A 19387-nucleotide genomic window follows, 5' to 3' on the forward strand; every position below is an offset into this window, starting at 1 on the left:
CTGAGTGGTTTGCCCCAGATTAAATCTTTGCATTACAAAGGTTGGAACCCGCAGACGAAACCACAGCAATAAATGACATGCTACATGTTAGATCCCCACAGCTCCATACAGTTTGCACTGTGGGTTTTTTTCTATGGATTTCATCCACTACACTTGTACTGTACTTACCAGCAGGCAGCCATGATTTTTGCAGCAGCTAACCGACTACGAGTAAGGTTTAACTATTAAAAAGATCCTATCTGCTGAATTTTCCACCATAAACTAATCATATTATGGCTGTGAGGCAGGGACTCCTGGCATCATATACTGTATAACTGTATTGCAAGGAGTCCCTTTCCTGCCATATCGTTCAGGCTGGTATATCCAGCATACACATGAACTGTCTTTCATAGCTAATACTCGGACATGTGAATGCAGAGTTAGACTATTGCTTCCTCCATTTTGCCTTTAGTGTAAAGTAGTATTGTGACTGCTCCTGGATAGATGCTGCTAGGGGGATTCTATCTAGGAAAGGCTTAGTAAAGTTATTCATCCATGAAATATTATAAAAGACTCTCCCCCCGGACCATCACCTTAAAGCTAACCTGTCAGAATGATTATACTAATATCATAAATCCGGGCAAACAAAAGTGCCAGTACTGGCTTTACAATACAGCTGTTGTGATATTGACCAAGCGATATCCACAGACTTCCATGGTAAGTTGTGTTCATCCTATCTGACTTGTGAAACTGTCTGAACAGGAGTTTGAAGTTTTTGATGTTAAAGGATAATCCAAGTCCTATGAAGGGATGCGAACCTGAAAAATATCATCACGGTAACTTCTCTTCATGCCACTCCAGACAAATCCTATAATAGTAGACAAGTGTGCAATGTTCCTAGAGGTGCTGGATCCGATTATCACCTCTATGACAGTCCAATTCCCACAAGCAATGCAATGAGGAATGCCAGGTTCCCACACAGGTAGATAAGTAGTAGGTAAACCTCATATTTCACCTGAAATAACCAACATCAAAAAGAATTCAAAATCAAATAAGGAATAAAAATATATATTTTCTATATAAATGCACTCCCAAAGTCATGTCCCCTTTTATATTTTGCAGTATAACTGTTAGGCTGAGGCCCCACTTTGCAGAAATGCAAATTTTTTTGTTGCAGATTTTGTTGCATTTTTTTGAGTCAAAGCTGAGTGTCTACAGAAAGAATCTGGGGATAACATCACTCCTTTAGGAGAGATCACCTTCACAGGCGTATGGAGACTTACAAAAAGCCTTTTTAGCTCACTGGGGGAATTATGGGAAAAATATGCAAATCTGTTTTCCAAGATGTAAATAGGAAAACAGTGCTTCTGTTTGCTGCCCTCTAGGGGCAGCCCCCTTAAACATCATGCCTGACTTTCCAACAAGCCTTGATGCTACAGAAAGGATGGGAAATATATAGGAGGCTCTTATTGTTTTTCCTTTTGCTCAATCCACTCTTGGCTTTGGTAAAATAAAAACCAAAGGAAAATCTGTAACAAAAAAAAGCTGCGTTTCTGCAATGTGGGGCCTCAGCCTTAAAGGAATTGTCCACACTGTACAATCCCTTCAGAACTGAAAGCCACCAGGTTATGCTAGGTTCACACTAGCGTTCGGGTCTCCGTTCTCAGCATTCCGTCTTCTGCATGCAGAAGACAGAAAGCTGTCAGAGCGGGTCCGGCCGTGTGCACCGGTGAGCGTTTTATGCTCTCCGCCGCGAAACTGTTTTTTTAAAAACCAGACACAGAATACTGCATGTCCGATTTTAAAAAACCGGTTTCGCGGCGGAGAGCATAAAATGCTCACCGCCGCTCACGTCCGGACATCTTTCAAACCCATTCAAATGAATGGGTATGAAAGAGTCCTGCAGGTCTCCAACGCCTGCCTCTGTTTTGTGCAGGAAACGGAAACCTGCAGAACAGAGACCGGGCGCAGATGTGAACGAGCCCTTACTGTCATATTACATAATCTTTCTGCCTTTTCTCCTGTCCTTAAACCCAAACAAAGTAGTGAATGTATAAGGTATATGTACCTAACGGGCGTAACCGATAAACATGAAAATATAGGGTACATTAAAATATCACCTTTATTGAATATATAACAAAAGATAAAGAAAATATACTTGAATAAACAAGTGTATAATATAGGGGTATAAAAATAGTAGTAAGAAGTTGAGCGTGGTGCAAAATATCACAGGTGTGTTATAGATCACTCTAGGCTAATGGTATATAAGAACCCCATAGCCCTGTTATAAGGAAAAAATTCCCACTAGTCTACGGTATTTTGAAAGTCCTCACCAGTCTCGGATCTTTTCACGCACACCAAATTGATGCTGAGCCCAATATATTGGGGTATACACATACACACATGCACCACACTAGCTAGAGTGGTATTAATAAAAAAAACTCTAACTACCACTAACTGGAGGGTAAGATTGGTGCCCCCATCACTAATTCTAACAACCACCACATAAAAGAAGAATGAGCCACATTGGTGACCCAACCGCACATACAACGGCCCTAAATATTGCTGACGCGTTTCAACTGGTATAATTCGGCCAGCTCATCAGAGGTTAAACGGACCTAGCAGTAGCCTTAACCACGGGGGCAATAGTGATTCGCCTCCCGTATTCATAGAGACAGCGTAATGTGCACAGTTTGTCGGTCGGCTGTGATGTCTTGTATAACTTTGTTCTCTTTTAATAACCTTTAGTAAATCTTCCCACTGTCTGTAAATGCTCTCTTGTGAACCAGAACAGAATACTTTACTATATTCTGCTATTTTCTCTGACAGCTTCCAATAGCCACATCATATTTTTGTGTCTTTTGGGCTAATGAAAGCAAGTACCTGTCCCAACACTTTTCTGCTCTTACATACAGCAATATAGTTGGATAACAAATCCACTTTAATGGAAAAAAATAATATAGAAAATATTACCGATTCTTTGGTGTTTTCCATATCTGCTAATTTTTTCGTTTCTAAAGATAAATAATAAAGAGAGAGAAAAAGATTTTTAAATTATATTTAGCAAAAGTGTTTTCAAGTTTTGCCTGTAGTAGTAAAAATGTATTTTATACCAGCGAAATTGGGAATGGAATCCCCGAGTGCTCAATGAGTGTAGATGTGAACATTCCTGTAACGTCTCTGCCTGTTTGGATCTCTGCACCACCCTCTGCTCGTACGCTGCGGTGCAGGAGGTGTGCAGTTTGAGTATTTGGGTATTGAGTTTTGTGAACACTGCTCTATTACCTATCTCGGTAATTGTGTTCCCACCACACCCATCTCCTGCACCCTGTTTCCCTTTGTTCATCAAATAGTTAATTCTAGCCTTACCTGTGTGATTTACAGCCTGTCTTCCAATCCAGCCTAGGGCAGGTCCAGGGCTTCCTATATACAGGCCATCAGCCCACACAGGCTATTTTGATTCTGTGCTCTGACTTTGTCCCTGCTGAGCTCCTGCTTCTGCTACTATTGTATTACGGACCCTTGGCTTCCCTTATGACTATTCTCTTACATTACAATTTTGTACTGCATTGCCTGACTGTTACCAGACCTTTGGCTACCTGACCTCCCTTTGTTGTTGTTTGTCTTGTCTGTGTTCTGTGTTGTCACTTATATAGGAAGGGCTTGTCGATCAGTTGTTCTCTGCCTCCTAGGACAGTGAAGCAAGCAGGTAGGCGCAGTGGTGGGTTCAGCTTAGGGCTTGTCGTGCCCCTTCCCCCAGGGTTAACTAGCAGCTACTGCAGAATTGCTCCTGTTGCAATTCCCTTACAATACCCTTATGCCAGTTTTTTGGTGTACAACACATAAAAAGTTGCAATTTTTTCTCTTTTGCGCCACCATCATTGCAACAATTGAGCACTTACATTTGCCTACAGAGTTCAGGCAGAATATTGTACCCTGACATCTATATTTCAACATCAATGGAAGCTGAGACTCAGCCCTTATATATTTCTGCCCTATTTATAGACATTCCTTTTAACATGTATTTATGTACCGTACATGAGGCTCTAAGAGCACTGTGAGTTTTTTCACTGGAAATAATGGATGCAACCAGAATGCGATGTTTATTATTATGTTATATTATATCTACTACATAACAATACATGTAATAGTAACTTTGAATGCAGTTTTGTTACCTTTCCTTGCTAAGTCAGCATTGAACTCCAATAAAATTACGGTTAAAGCTTCCCAGCCAACAAAACCTCCCATGACTTTAACCATCCATCCAAAACTATGATCTATGAACTGAAAGCCCAGGAATAGATTTGCCACTGTAAGAGATGAGTCGTATTAATATAGTTACCAGTCTTTATTTCTTATTTGTTTTTGCCGTAGGTAAAAATATCACACAAACCTGCTAAGACTTTCATCACCAGGGCATTCACACCGTGAAACCAATTAAAAATATATCTCCTAATGGAAGAAAAACATTGTAAGTATTCCCTAGGAAAAAAAATGTGCTAACCTTATTTTGTTATCAACTTACTGGTTGCTTTGTGGTGAAGGTCGAAAAAAGGCAATTATGGGTTGTACAAAGGCCAAAATCATCACAATGCACCCAAGAATAGCATGAGTGCTGACATCCTAAGACACACAAGAAGTGAAATGGTTAAAAACTAGAAGCCAACCATATTATTATGGCTTAATTCAGGCTATGTTCACATTTGTGTTAATAGTGTCCGGTACAGAGTCTGGCAGAAATCCCAGACATAAAAGTCCTGCAAGATTGGGCTTTTTGTCCAGTGAGGTCTGTTAAACAATCAGGAACACCCATGGACCCCATTATAGTCAATGGAGTCCTTCAGAATTTGTTGTTGTGCATCATTTGATGGAACTTTTTTTTATTTCTTCAAGTCTTGCAATAGATCAGAAGATCGGATACAATGGCACAGGTGTGAACGTATCGTAAGGGGACCCGTGTCCACCTGCTCGGTCTCAGTCTTATTCCCTGGGGAAATTGAACAGGGGACGGTTTCCTGGCAGTCAGTTCTAAAACCCATTGATTTGAATGGGTTTTTTAATGCAAACCGCCGGTGTCTGTATGCAGCCTCTCCATGGAGAAACTGATTTTTTTGCATGGACACAAAGTCTTCTATTAATCTGACTGCCATCAAGCCGTCCCCTATCAGGTTTCTCCAGGGATTAGGATGGAAACCCCAGGGCAGACAACAGACTCTGGTGTGAACACTGCATAAGTTAGCCCAGGAAAAAAACATTAACATACTTAAGATGTGTTTATGTTGTTAGTAAATGTATAACGTTGTTACTTACATATAACCATCCTTTACCCACTACAAATGATAATACAAATGACGTTATTGTCGCCGCCACTGTCAAGACCATGAAAACCAGATGAGCCTGCAATTTAACAATAGAGAGAGAACAAATTGGAATCAGTCTTGTAAAGGTCGTCATCAGTAACTTCAACCTGAAGCGAGACATTGGTTCTTTATTTTGTTTGGTATCAATCAATCATGCACTGAACATTGTAAAGTACACACAAAAACTATTGTTTTATATAGTCTATGTCTCAGAAACAGTTGCTAAATTGGCCCTGGTAAATCCTATTTGTCGCTTTCCATTACCTGAAACCAAAGTGCTTTGCCCAGAATAGGTGTCTTGGCAGCAGTTTTTAGATATCGAGCAATAATCATCCCTAAACTTCCAGTAGTCATCCAAGCAATAAGCATGAGAGCCCCTGCAGATGAGAAAAGATATAATAGGATTCTCTCATTCATGTATGAAAGTATTACTGGGAAATACATTAAAGGGGAAGCTACAAACAGCATCTGTGTCTATGGAGGATGCAACATATACGTGTGTTACAAGGTTGTACCAAGGGTTTGTCTGGGGCAATCGTGGCATTTCTGTCCTGTGGGACTCCGGCCTAAAGAGGTTTTTAGGAGAGGTCATCAATTGAGGATCAGAAGATGTCTGACAGCTGGAACCTTGGGGTAACACATTAATAGATCACATGCAGTGGCATAACTAGGAAAGGTGGGGCCCCGTGGCGAACTTTTGATATGGCCCCCCCCCCCCCCCCGACTGACATCCGCTGAAGACCCCGACCGACCCCCCTCCCCCACGTTCCTGCGCTCTCTATTATTCTCCTTAGTGGCCCCGTACACACTATTATGCCCCATAGTGGCCCCTGCACACAGTATTATGCCCCATAGTGGCCCCTGCACACAGTATTATAACCCATAGTGGCCCCTGCACACAGTATTATGTCCCATAGTGGCCCCTGCACACAGTATTATGTCCCATAGTGGCCTGTGCACACAGTATTATGTCCCATAGTGGCCCCTGCACACAGTATTATGTCCCATAGTGGCCCCTGCACACAGTATTATGTCCCATAGTGGCCCCTGCACACAGTATTATGTCCCATAGTGGCCCCTACACGCAGTATTATTATATTTTTATTTTTATTTTTTTTAAATGTAGATTGTGAACCCTATATAGGGATCACAATGCACATTTTTTTCCCTATCAGTATGTCTTTTGGAGTATGGGAGGAAATCCACGCAAACACGGGGAGAACATATACACTCCTAACTCCTGAGCCACCATGTTGGCCCCCTGCACACAGTATTATGTCCCATAGTGTCCCCTGCACACAATATTATGCCCCATAGTGGCCCCTGCACACAGTATTATGTCCCATAGTGACCCCAGTACACAATAGTATGTCCATGTCCCATAGTGGCCCTAGTACACAGTATCATGTCCCATAGTGGCCCCAGTACACAGTAGTATGTCCTATAGTGGCCCCTGCACACAGTATTATGCCCCATAGTGGCCCCTGCACACAGTATTATGTCCCATAGTGACCCCAGTACACAATAGTATGTCCATGTCCCATAGTGGCCCTAGTACACAGTATTATGCCCATAGTGGCCCCAGTACACAGTAGAATAGCAGAGAGGGTGCACACAGACACTCCGGGTGCATGCAGGAGTCTAATTAGCATATGAATAAAAAAAAATTACTTATTCAAAACTACTGAGACAATTTACATACAAATGATATGTGTGAAATAGCCTTTCTAAAGGTTATACAAGGATGTGCTTAGCTAAAAATGACTTTTCATTTGCACTTGAACTTGAGAGTTAATCATTTATTTTTCCCTATTCCATGGCAGAGTGGTCAGACATCAGAGTATGAGGGCACGAGCGACCTCTGCCAAATGTTTTACTTTCTCTGAAGGATGAAGAAGAATTTCATACTAACCATGAGCCTTTACCATTATGTGTGAGCTGTGCGCTTTCTGTGTCACATTAGAAGTGTCAGAAAGATTAACTTTGAGTTCACTGGAGAATACATTTGGTCCATGAAATCGAATCCTACCTGGAGAGCAAAGCAGAGTTAAAACAAGTTTCTCACTAGTTTCTAGCTACAAGTAAATGAAATCATCATCAAAGATACCAATTGGGGAAGGTTTATTACACTTAGGCTAGGTTCACACTTGCACTGGGCTCTCTGTCGTTCGGGTCCACTGGGATTCCACCGGGTTTTTTTTTATACTGAAACTAGTAGAGAGAAAAGTTCTCTGTGTAGGACTTTTCTCTCCGCTGATTTTAGTGGATTCTGTGGTGGAGTCTATGTACAGATGTGAACCTATAGCCTGAATGTTTCACAATGTTGTCTAAAAATGAGGCTAATAGTTGGTGTATTTGCTTTGCAAATGCACCAACATGCATCAAATTTGCAACAAAGTTTTGGCACAAAGTACCCAAGCAATAGATAGTGTCAATTTTGATAAACGTGTCTAAAGATACACCAGATTTCTCATAGTATGAGCCACTGTGATACACTGTGTTCATTGTCAGGCTGAACTGTGTCTAAAACCTGGTTGACATCTGCATTCGGGCAATTCTGTTCTCCTCTCCGCATAAAAAATGCAAGCAGCACTTTTCTCTCCACATTTTTCTTGCAGAAAACGAGCAGAAACCACACAGACCCTATTATAATCTATGGGGTCCGTGGGTTTCCTAAGGTATTCGCTTTCTTATGCCGATTAGGTTTCCATTCAGGGGGTTCGCAAGCAGAATCCCCGAATGGAAACCCATGCACAGATATGAACCAGGCCTAACTTGTAGTGAGTACTATAGTACAAGACCTTCAGCTCATGGAAAAGAGTCAGAACTATATGGAACCATAAACATGAGTGCTATGTGGTACATTGAAGCCTGTACACTCTGTATTCTTTATATTAAATCTTCATATTACTCGTATAACCAGCAAGAAAAGAAGCTTCTATGTTGCATGTGTCCAATTTGCACCAAAATTTCAAAGTGCTCAAGTAATATATGGTGTCATGTTAAACAAAAGTATCTATGATGCGTCAGTCGTGTCATTGTATCTACTTGAATTGTATGGTCATAATGAAGTCTGTCTCAGTTTTCACACTGTACGTCCTTCAATACTTTACCCACCGTTATCAGCAGGTCCATAAGCCACTAATATATAGTATGAGTCGGAACTATTACTGGATTGGGTTTGGTTGGTTGGAGCTTGTGTAGTAGGAGGTTGTGTCGAAATTTCATTTCTTGAAGTGAAGGAACATTGGATGACACCATTGTTGAATGCCGCCATCTTGACATCTACATTACTCTGTCAATCAGGATAACAGAAAAGAACAGTAAGATTGACTGACAATATGGAAATATTACATTATACAATGAGCCCCAAATTCTCCTTGATACAGAAACCAGCTACGCGAGAAACCTGTCTGGGTAAGGGGGTGGTATTTGGAAAGGTTTCACTGTATTGCTATAACATATGTGACCCCTTCATTCTTTAAGTTCCTCAGTTGGACCCACTTTAATCAGTTATGGATGATCTATCCCGAGGATGTGAAATGTTATTCTAGTTACACTATTTTTGTATTTTAGGTTTCACATTATAAAACATACTAAAGATTCATAGGTATATACCGAAAATTAATATGAATGAGCAGAGAGAATCTAGTAGAAAAAAACAAGTAGAAAACTGATTAAAAGCTACAGGAAGCGACTAGAGGTTGTTATCTTTGCAAAAGGAGGATGTACTAAATATTAATGTCACTTTTCTGTTGAGGTGCCCATATTTTTGCACCGGTCAAATTTTGGTTTAATGCATATTGCGCATTTTCTGTTAGTACAATAAACCTCATTTCAATCCTGAAATATTACTGTGTCCATCAGTTATTAGATATATCAAACTGAAATGGCTGTTGCAAACACCAAAATATTTAGAACTAAAAATGATTAAGATTAATAGGGGTGCCCAAACTTTTTCATAGGACCGTATATATATGCGTTTAGAATTTATTTTATTCTTTTCTCCCTATGATGGAATTGAGGAAAGATCAATAAACGCTGATGTGAACATACCCTTAAGTGTGTATGTGTGTATATGAATATATAGATGTAGCAATGGTTAATATTACAAGCAAATCATGTTAATTAACTCGTGCTTTAGGAAATTCATATGAATTGCCAGGCAGCGTCTTCCTCCTCTGTTTCAATCCCACCCCCTTCCTTCACTGAATTTGAATTGACAGGCAGCTCCCGCTAAGACATCCAGGGCATTGTGCCAATGCATAGATGTAATGTTGATGACTCCTATATTTGTGCATATATGTAAGTATATATTATAATATAAGGTAAGTATATACATTATATATGTTATAATTATTCATTTCTGAAATTTCTGTAAATAATATAAGCATGTCTGAATATTTTCAACTAATCTTTTGTCTTGACAGGTTGACAATAGACATGGTCATGAACGCAGGAACTTCCTATGGACTGGCACCTGACTATGCACTAGCCCTGCCTGCTTCTGTGTTATGCAGGGGAAGATAATCTGGCTGAGTTTTTAACAGTTGGTAGCCCAATAAAATGTCTGCATTAATAATTGATCATTGGCAACTTATTAAGAGAAAAGACTATCACCACTAAGATGGTTGGAGAAAATCTTTAATGTGTTTCACAATTTTATAACGTTTGCATTTCTAAAAATGTTTAACTTTTATTTGTCTAAAATTTAAATGTTCTTGGGAAACTCTCTTATAATGTAATTGGTATCTCTATATAGAGTATATGCTGTGTGTGTGTTTACACGAAGAATGTAATTCTAATGATGTCGCATGCAGACATTATGATGTCCCAGTAAAGTAATGGAGGCACAATCAGTTTTATACATCCCCTCCCATTATCCATATGTCCATGTCTGCCTTCCTGGTACTTAAAACCAGGCCTTGAGGACACTTTCTGTTTTTCTTCACAGTATGAACTCACCAAAGGTAAAATGAGAGGTGATTTCCTTCCTTCGGAATAGGAATGCTGAATTTCTACTTGTCCGTTTGAATTTATCACACAGCTATATATGTCATCTTCTCCCTGGAACACAAAGACTCGGGGTTCACACGTTTTGAACACAGGTCTATCACATATTATTCAACTAATGCTAAGTTCACACCAGCATTCAGGTTTATGTTCTTCAAGGACCCGGAAATCGGAAACCCTATGTGCTTAAAAGCAGTTACCTGTGAAAAGCCAAGGACCTCATACACTATAATGGGGTCCACCAGGTTCCCACCCTGGTTTACACCGAAAACAGCAGAGAGAAAAGTCCTGCTTACAGTACGTTTCTCTTTGCCTATTTTAGGTGGAATGGGGGATGAAGTCTAATACTGAGACTCAGATGCTAGTGTGAACCAAGCGTAAGTAGTATATAGGTAATTTTAGGTTTCTCACCATGAGCTGGTCATTTGAAAAGCCAATTGACACATATCCTCCAGATGGGCCACTTATCTCGAAGTGATACGCACCGTCATCAGACATGGCAGACGACATGAAGAAACAGTTAGTAGTTTTGGAAGGGTCACAATTAGAAGGACTGCTGAGACATATTTTCTGTGTTCCACAAGTATTACTGGAAATATAAGTAGGAGGAGGACGGCTGGGGGTTGGTGTGAAACTACTAGTTCGCAAAGTGTTTGGCCTGCTTGTTGTGTTGGCATTAGAAGAATCCTATTGAAAGGGAAGTAAGTGGTTAAGATCTTATTGTAGACAAATTAAATATAATTACAATGTAATATATATATATATATATATATATATATATATATATATACACACATGAATAGGCCTTTGGAATCACCTTTGGACCAGCAGGGAAACAGTAAAGGAGAGACAGCACTAAACCAGTGCTGCAGCCTCTGAATTCTCAAGATCAGTGGGATACCCAGAGGTCAGACTTCTACCAATCCTACATTAATGCCATATTGTTAGGATAAGCCAACACTTTACAAAATGGCAACAACTCTAGGAACTGAGCAGCAAGACAAGAGCCATTTAGCACAGCACTAAGGTCCCTTTGTCCTACCTATCACATCCACCAATCTCAATTTCTTACGTCTCAGAACTTGTGCACAATGGTTATGACCATCTAACCCAATGTAGTAGTTTTGATCAGCACCACTTAACCCTTTATTGGGCTCTTTAGGGCTTTAAGGCGGCCATTTCTTTTTTTATTCATCTCTTTATTCTAGAGTCATCTACTTCTTTATTGTTTCTGTCTATGTAGTCATATATGGACTACATGACATACAGCACATGGAGACCTGGCCAAAAGAAACCATAGGGCATTTTAATATTTTGGGCCCTGATCAGAGGTTTCCTAAGTAGGCCCCCACACCATGATTTTATATCCCCTCAAGTGGCCCCCACATAATGTCTCCTCAGTAACCATAGATATATATTATATCCAAATTATGAAGGTGACGGCTGTAGTGATGTCTGTGGCTCGGCGTTGATCATGTTTCCCTGCCGCCGACATCACCAGCTGAAGCCTGAAATGGCGGAGCATGCACTGCACCGGCACCCCATCGCGGCTAGCTATGTGGAATTTTCACACAAATGCAAATTCTGCCATGTGAACATTCCCTTAGGAGGTAACCCCTCTGATATAAGATTACATAATTGAATATAGTGTACAAGAACTTAACAGTCTTCCAGTAATATTATGACAAACGTCTCTTAGTAGCAGTATAGGAATAGTGAATATTTGAAAAAAGTCCCAAACCACAATATATAACTATATTGAGTGCACAGGTAGCAGTCACACTTTGGACTTGGAGTCGTTAAAGGTCCCTCAGAGTCATATGGAAAGAGCAGTACTAGTAAATATTTATAATTGTTAAACCCTAAAGAGGAGTTTGCATTGTAGTCCAAGAGCCACTTCATACAGTATGAGCCTACGTTTGGAGAATCAGTGGTGAAGATCAGTGGCGAAGGTCAAGTATCACTTTGCTTTCCTTGCCTAACCATTTTGTTGAATTGTTGCAAACCATACAATCAAAAAATTCCATTTACACATTCCATTTACTTAGCTAGTAGTTGGAACCTTAGAGAGGATAAGCCAAATGTCAGGCTTTGATTTAGTGATGATAGCAATTTCGGAGACTTTTTAGTATAGAAAAAACTTCTTGAAGCACTTACACGGAGCTCAGGACTCTCAATTCCCACCCAGAATATAGGCTTCGATTGAAGAATTGTTGCTCTAAATCAATAAAAAATGTGTTAATGTGTTAGCCATTGAGAAACATATGCATGCAAGTAGATCACATTTTATAAACTGTTCTATGTAACTTACACAACAATCTAATTTTGGTCCTGATTGTAGGTTTTTGCTGTCCGCTTGAAAAGTCGGACATCTTTGGGAACAGACACTTAAGGACAGGCACGGACTGTAAAAGAACGCACCCGATGTCCATTTAAATCAATGCAAAATGTCACGGACACAGCTAGTATCCAATGCTAATGTCCGCACAAGATTTTGAATGGACATTAGCAGCGAACACTAGCTGTCGGACACCAACGGTAGTGTGAACGCCCCTAAAAGAAGTTGGAAGCTACTTTGATTTCATTTCTGTTATAAGAAAAAAACACAGGACAAGGTGCATGTAAAAAAGCTGAGAAATCTTGAAGACGTGCATTGTCCCTGTTCTACTGAGCACTACAGATGAAATAACAGTCATTCTTAGAGAGCAATATCATATCAGGATACATTTATCTCCATAGATTGTAGACATTTAGTTTATCATCAGTGTCAGACACGTCACTCACGTAAATGCTTGTTATCTGTTGCTGTATATCTAAACCTCCAGGGCCAACAATACATAACATTACATAACGATAACTATCCAAGAAAGAATAAGCTTTTTATCTTTGGAAGTTGTATACTAATTTAGCTTCTTCCCTTCACTGATTATCTCCTTAACAAGGCTAATGTATAGAATTCCAATCCTTACACAGCAATAATTCAATAACTATAAATAAAAGTGCAAGGGCAAGATGGTTCAAAGGTTGTTTCAAACTATTGTATGTACATGTACCGGTATATTGTATGAATGTTTCATGATGAGGTGAAAGTCTTATTTTAAGTCTGAAATTTTCACCAAAATCTGGCATAAACTACTTGTTCTCCTTTCACTTCAGTCTTAGGGGGCAGATGACTGTGATATGGGTCAGTGTGCTATCCTTGTATTTCACGGAGAGCACACTGACCCATTCTTTTCTATGGGCCTGTACACATGACTGTGATTTTCATGGTCCCGTGTACGGGCTGACAGTCTGGGTCATATCAGATAGGATGATGCCATTGGGGGAAGTTAAACTACTGTATGTGGAGACCACAAGGGGCATAGTATTGTGGGAGGGGTAAAGAGAGGGCATTATACTGTGTGTGGGCAGAAGGAATGGATGGGGTTGAGTGGGGTCGGTCATAGTAGCATGGGTAGGATGAGAGGTGTGACTTGTCAGACAAAAACTTTTATTGTTGTTCTATGCCACTGATTTTTGGCCACTGATTTTTGCTGTCAAATGAAAGTAGAGAGGTAGAAGCATTGTCAGCAGCTGTCTCTCAGTCAGTTAAATGGTATCATCATGAGAGCCCTCAGCACTGCATTGCACCTCTCACAAGTCCTTTTCACCTGCACACCAGGCATAGTACTCAACTTTCCCCCACCAAAAAACAATAATTCACTTTTAGGAAGCAGAATCAAGGTGTAACATCTCTGTCTGTTCGGGTCTCTGTGCCACCCTCTGCTGGTACGCTGCGGCACAGGAGGTGGGCTCATTTTGATTCTTTGCTTAGTTTTTAATTGCACTGTGTGAACACTTCTCTATTACCTCTCCTCTGTAATTGAATTTCCACCACACCCGTCTCCTGCACCTTGTTTCTCGCTGATCATCAAATGGTTAATTCTACCCTTTCCTTGCCTTGACTGACACCCTGTCTTCCAATCAAGTCTAGGGCGCGTCTATGGCTTTCTATATACAGGCCATCAGCCCGCACAGGCTAGCTGGCTATTGTGACTCTGTCCTTAGACTTTGCCCCTGCTAAGCACCTCTTTGTTTACTATTGTATTACTTATCTCTGACCCATGGCTTCCCTTGTGACTATTCTCTTGGATTATGATTCTGTACTGCGTTGCTTGACTGTTTCTGGACCCTTGGCTAGCTGACCTCCATTTGTTGTTGTTTGTCTTGTCTGCATTCTGTGTTGTCACATATGTAGGAAGGGCCCGTCGACCAGTTGTCACCTAATGCTTAGGATAGGACCAGCAAGCAGGAAGGGAGAGTGGGAGTTTCAGCTTAGGGCTCATTGTCTATTGTTCCCCTCCCCCCAGGGTTCACCAGCAACTACTGGGGAATTGCTGTTCTAGCATTTTCCTTACACAAGGTGCATGTAGATAATTTCAGCTACATAGCTCTTGTCCATAGTGAAGGGGGCGCCTGTATGGTGACAGGTGCTGAGTGTCAGAGAGGATGCCAGATGTATAGCAAAATTCAGCCATGTAAAGCTTTATTGAATTCTGTTGCTTTCAAGTAAAAGAATACTCACTTAAATATTACACTGCCTCCTGATGCCGGTGCCACCCACACCGCAGAGATGTTGGATCTTTTGCTTGAATCTGTTTGTGTAACTGTGGAATTCTATAAAAGACACAACAAATAATCCAAAAATAAGTTCAGCAACACTTTCTTTTCATGGCCTCACTTTCTTAAATGTATCTGTGTACTAGCTATCTATGATGATAAATATAATAAATAAAATTAAATGATTTCTTCATTTAGAGATGGGATCTTGCCACCTGTCTGATGGTGCAACTGGAAAAAAAGCAATTCTATAATATGTGTTATTATGATTCCCAACCAGGTGCTGTGGAAACCTGCCAGAGATACCATGACAACATGGAGGGGAAAATGCTTGTATATCCTCTTTCTACTACATCGGCACCTTCAGAATGGCGATATAGTTGAATAGAATGGTGGAACAGGAAGCTTACAGACAAGAGGAAGAGCATTTCACTGAAGTGACTATATCTGTGCTAAAATACTGGTTATGGAAAACATTTTCAAGATTTTCAACTGGCCACAACATTATAAACCCATTAGGACAGATTAACTAAGAAGAACCAGAATTCTGACTTCTTCAGCCTCAAGAAACTGACCCACATACTGACCACCACATGTATTGTGAGGGGTTGTATGTACTGCACTGAGTTTACTATGCCAAACACCATTCTTGTAGGAGTTGGGGTCTAGGGGCCCACTATTCCCCCTGGTTCAGGGGCCTAACGGGCCTAACTAAACACAACTCATACATACTCACCACATTATTGCCACAAGTGAGAGTTTGTGACTTAGGCTCTGTCACAATAAAATGGCCGATGATTTCATTCCCCGGTATGGTGCGCGCTTGCAGGAGAAACCCTTCAAAATATGTTTCAGGATTTGCCTGCAGAGTGACTTCAAGAAATTGGAAAAGTTATTGTTACTTACATGTGTTGGTCAATAATTGAGGACGTATATTGCCATACTTATGCATAAAGGATAGGACTACACGACTAAAAGGAGATACTGGCTGTAAACCTTGCGGTGCAGCCACAGATTGCACTTTTACAATGCTACATTGCACCATAATAGAAGATAACAGGGGAATATACTTTATTACAAAATTGTCACCACAATTTGACATATATATTAGCACTAACCTGTGATCTCATCTGCAGGTCTGTACAAGTAGCTGGAGGCTGACACACTGTATGGCGGCTCTGTTGTCTGTGGTACAGAGGTGCCGTGTTCTGGTGTCATCGTGTTACAAGCTTTAGTCACCCGGCCATTGCTATAAGTGGAGGCATGTGGGGCCAGAAATCCAAGAATCAAAAAGCCAAATCCGTAAACTGTCATCTAAAAAAAACAAAACAAACAAAAATACACCATAAAATATTTGGTATTAAATTTATTGACAATAGTGAAATAAAATTAAAAATGTTTAGCTGCTAGTAATGTATAACTAATAAGCAAGGAATATCAGTAACCGAAAACAAACTATCTATCTATCATCTATCTATCTATCTATCTATCTATCTATCTATCTATCTATCTACTATATTTATCTATCTATCTATCTATCTATCTATCTATCTACTATATTTATCTATCTATCTATCTTAAATCTCTATCTATCTATCTACTATATCTATCTATCTATCTATCTATCTACTATATTTATCTATCTATCTATCTATCTATCTATCTACTCTATCTATCTAATATCTCTATCTATCTATCGATCTATCTATCTATTATCTCTATCTATCTATCTACTATCTATCTATCAACTATCTATCTATTATCTCTATCTATCTATCTCTATCTACCTATCTACATATAATTATCAATGTCTATTTCAACTGTGTATAGAGAATACAGTGGAGAATAAAAAACTTGAAAGCATTCTCAAGTTGCTTCTTTATGATCACCTCACCTAAAGAAGTGAATACAAATCAAAATTATACCCCAGAAAAGCTCTAATGAAAACATCAACTCAAAACAGATTAAAAAGTTATAGCTCTCAGAATAGGGTGACCCGAAAACTGATCTGATATTGAAAAAAAAGGAATTTATTAGTAGTAAAACATAGACTATAAAAACTTGGTATGGCTGTAATTTTAATGACTTGAAGATTAACTTTCAGAATAACGTCATTTATATCACATGGTAAATTTTGAGAAAATGAATCTCAGAAAACAAAACTCTGAATACTGTTTCATTTCTCCTTTTTTTCACATTCCCTCCAGCACAATAATATGAAAGTTAATCATAAAATGATATTTACCCCAGAATGTTGTCTTGTTGCAAGAATGTGAATTTCTTATGGTCTTACATCTTTACTAGCAGATTGATGCCATGAAGGGGCTGTGCTCAGTAAATGTATCTACTATATAGAAAACTGGTCACTTAAAAGGATGAGTAATATATAGGGAGTGACACCATGTTTATACTGTCACTTAATTGACATATTAACTTCAAGCACTGTAAGAACATTTTTAGAACACAATGACATTATTACCCCTTATTATTTTCACATCATCATATCTAGCAGCTTTGTATGATCAGGGATTTTATGCGACTCAAACTTAGGTCTTAGGCCCTGTTCACATCTGCATTCAGGATTCCATTCGGGGAGTCCACTTAGGGACCAACCTAACGGAAACCTATACGCATTAAAAAGCAGTGAGCTAAGAAAGCACACAGACCCCATAGACTATAATGGGATCCGTGTGGTCCTGCAAGCAGCATTTTTCTCTCCGCATGTTTCATGTGGAACCCAAACGGAAACCAGAAGGACTCCATTATAGTCTATGGGGTCCTTGTGTTTTCCCAGGTAACTGCTTTTCTATACGTATAGGTTTCCGTTCGGTGGGTCCCCAAGCGACTCTCCAAAAGGAATCCCAAATGCAGATGTGAATCGGGCCTCAGTGGATGCTCTATCTGTTTTTAGCCATTTCAGTATTACAGCATATAACCTTTGACCTGCATGACCAAATCCTACAGAATCTACTGGATATTCTTATGGGACCAGTCCACATAACAGGCACTGAGGAATATGGAGAGGGACAATGGAGGACATGTGGTATAACATTGGACCCAAGTGGAATTATAAAATAAATTAGAATAGAATAGTCTCTAATAGGTACACAGTCCGGTGATATTAATGTGACCAGCGCCTACTTTTGACGTCATGTTAAATAACCAGTCACAGAAGGCACGTGTCATCAGCCATCTGGGTGCACTCATCATTGTGGAAGGCATGATGGATCTACACAAGTATGCATCTATCCTTGTGGACCATGTTCACCCCTACATGCAAATTGTTTTTCCTCAGGATGATGGCGTCTACCAGCAGGACAATGCGACGTGTCATAAAGCTTGCAGTGTACGAGCGTGGTTGGAGGAGCACCAGGATGAGTTTACCGTACTCCCTAGGCCATCAAATTCCCCAGACTTGAACCCAATCAAGAATCTGTGGGACCATCTCGATCGGGTTGTTCCCGCCATGGATGCTCAACCGCGTAACCTAGCGCAGCTGGCCACGGCACTGAAGTCAGCATGGCTCAACATCCCAGTGACATCATCACAACATCCCCTCTCTTCCTGCACGTCTCGCAGCGGTCCGCTCTGCCAAAGGGGGTTATTCTGGATCATGACAGGTGGTCACATTAATGTGATTGGACTGTGTATCTGTTTTTGCACTTATTTTTGTGTACTTTTTTTTTATTATAAATTTAATCTATAGGAATGTTTTTTGTTGTATCTATTTTAGAATTTTGGGTTTGCATATTATTTAAATTTATAATGAAATAAGCAAAATGACAAATACAAGTACACTTCAGACAAGTAACTTCACTCCACAATATATAAAAGAGGACCTTTTGTCACCTCAAAGTCTAGTTCTTTGGCATTCATTAAAACATGCTGCGTCACTGATTCAGGTGCAGTACGGATCTTGTCTCTCACCTCTATTGTTCCTGAGCAATCAGGGAGGCTTCAGTGCCAAGAGCAAAGGTCAGAGCAGACAAGGGATGTGTGACACTGCCTGTGTCTGATAGGAGAATTTTGGAGCTCACAACCCTTTATCTACCCCTGTCTGAGACCACCTACTTAACAGCTAAGATCTTAATTAGCATATAAAACAACAAAACTACCTGCATTGATTGCTCTGGAGTGGTGTGGGCTAGAGAAAACATTCCAGTTGTGCTGATGGCACTGGAGTGCACCAATTAATGGATGCAAAGAATTGGAGTTGGTGGGGACGGTGGAAGATCTCCTTTAGACTAAAGCCCCACTGTGGGAAAAACCACGGCGGACTGCCTGTTTCAACTATACCTATGGGGAAACTGCCAGCGTTTCTGTAGGTATAATTGACTTACTGAGATTTCCAAAATTGTGCTGGTTTTGGAAATTGCGGTGTGTCCGTAGCGCAGCTTTTACGGCAAAGTGAGCAAGGGATTCACTAGAGTCCCATC

General features: G+C 40.2%; 1 protein-coding gene across 1 annotated transcript; it reads right to left on the minus strand.

The window, feature by feature from the left end:
- Positions 1 to 749: 749 nt before the first annotated feature.
- On the minus strand, positions 750 to 16265 carry LOC142217856 (putative ferric-chelate reductase 1). The gene is made up of 15 exons (XM_075286176.1): positions 16070 to 16265; positions 15688 to 15824; positions 14917 to 15008; positions 12510 to 12570; positions 10764 to 11039; positions 10305 to 10406; positions 8457 to 8634; positions 7252 to 7368; positions 5604 to 5716; positions 5290 to 5376; positions 4505 to 4602; positions 4373 to 4431; positions 4155 to 4289; positions 2953 to 2993; positions 750 to 994 (listed from the first exon to the last, which is right to left on the minus strand). Exons 1-15 carry the CDS (start codon positions 16263 to 16265, stop codon positions 905 to 907), a joined length of 1782 nt encoding a protein of 593 aa, XP_075142277.1. The 3' UTR covers positions 750 to 904.
- Positions 16266 to 19387: the final 3122 nt, after the last annotated feature.

This window comes from Leptodactylus fuscus, chromosome 9 (assembly GCF_031893055.1).
Source record: "Leptodactylus fuscus isolate aLepFus1 chromosome 9, aLepFus1.hap2, whole genome shotgun sequence".
Lineage (NCBI taxonomy): Eukaryota > Metazoa > Chordata > Amphibia > Anura > Leptodactylidae > Leptodactylus > Leptodactylus fuscus.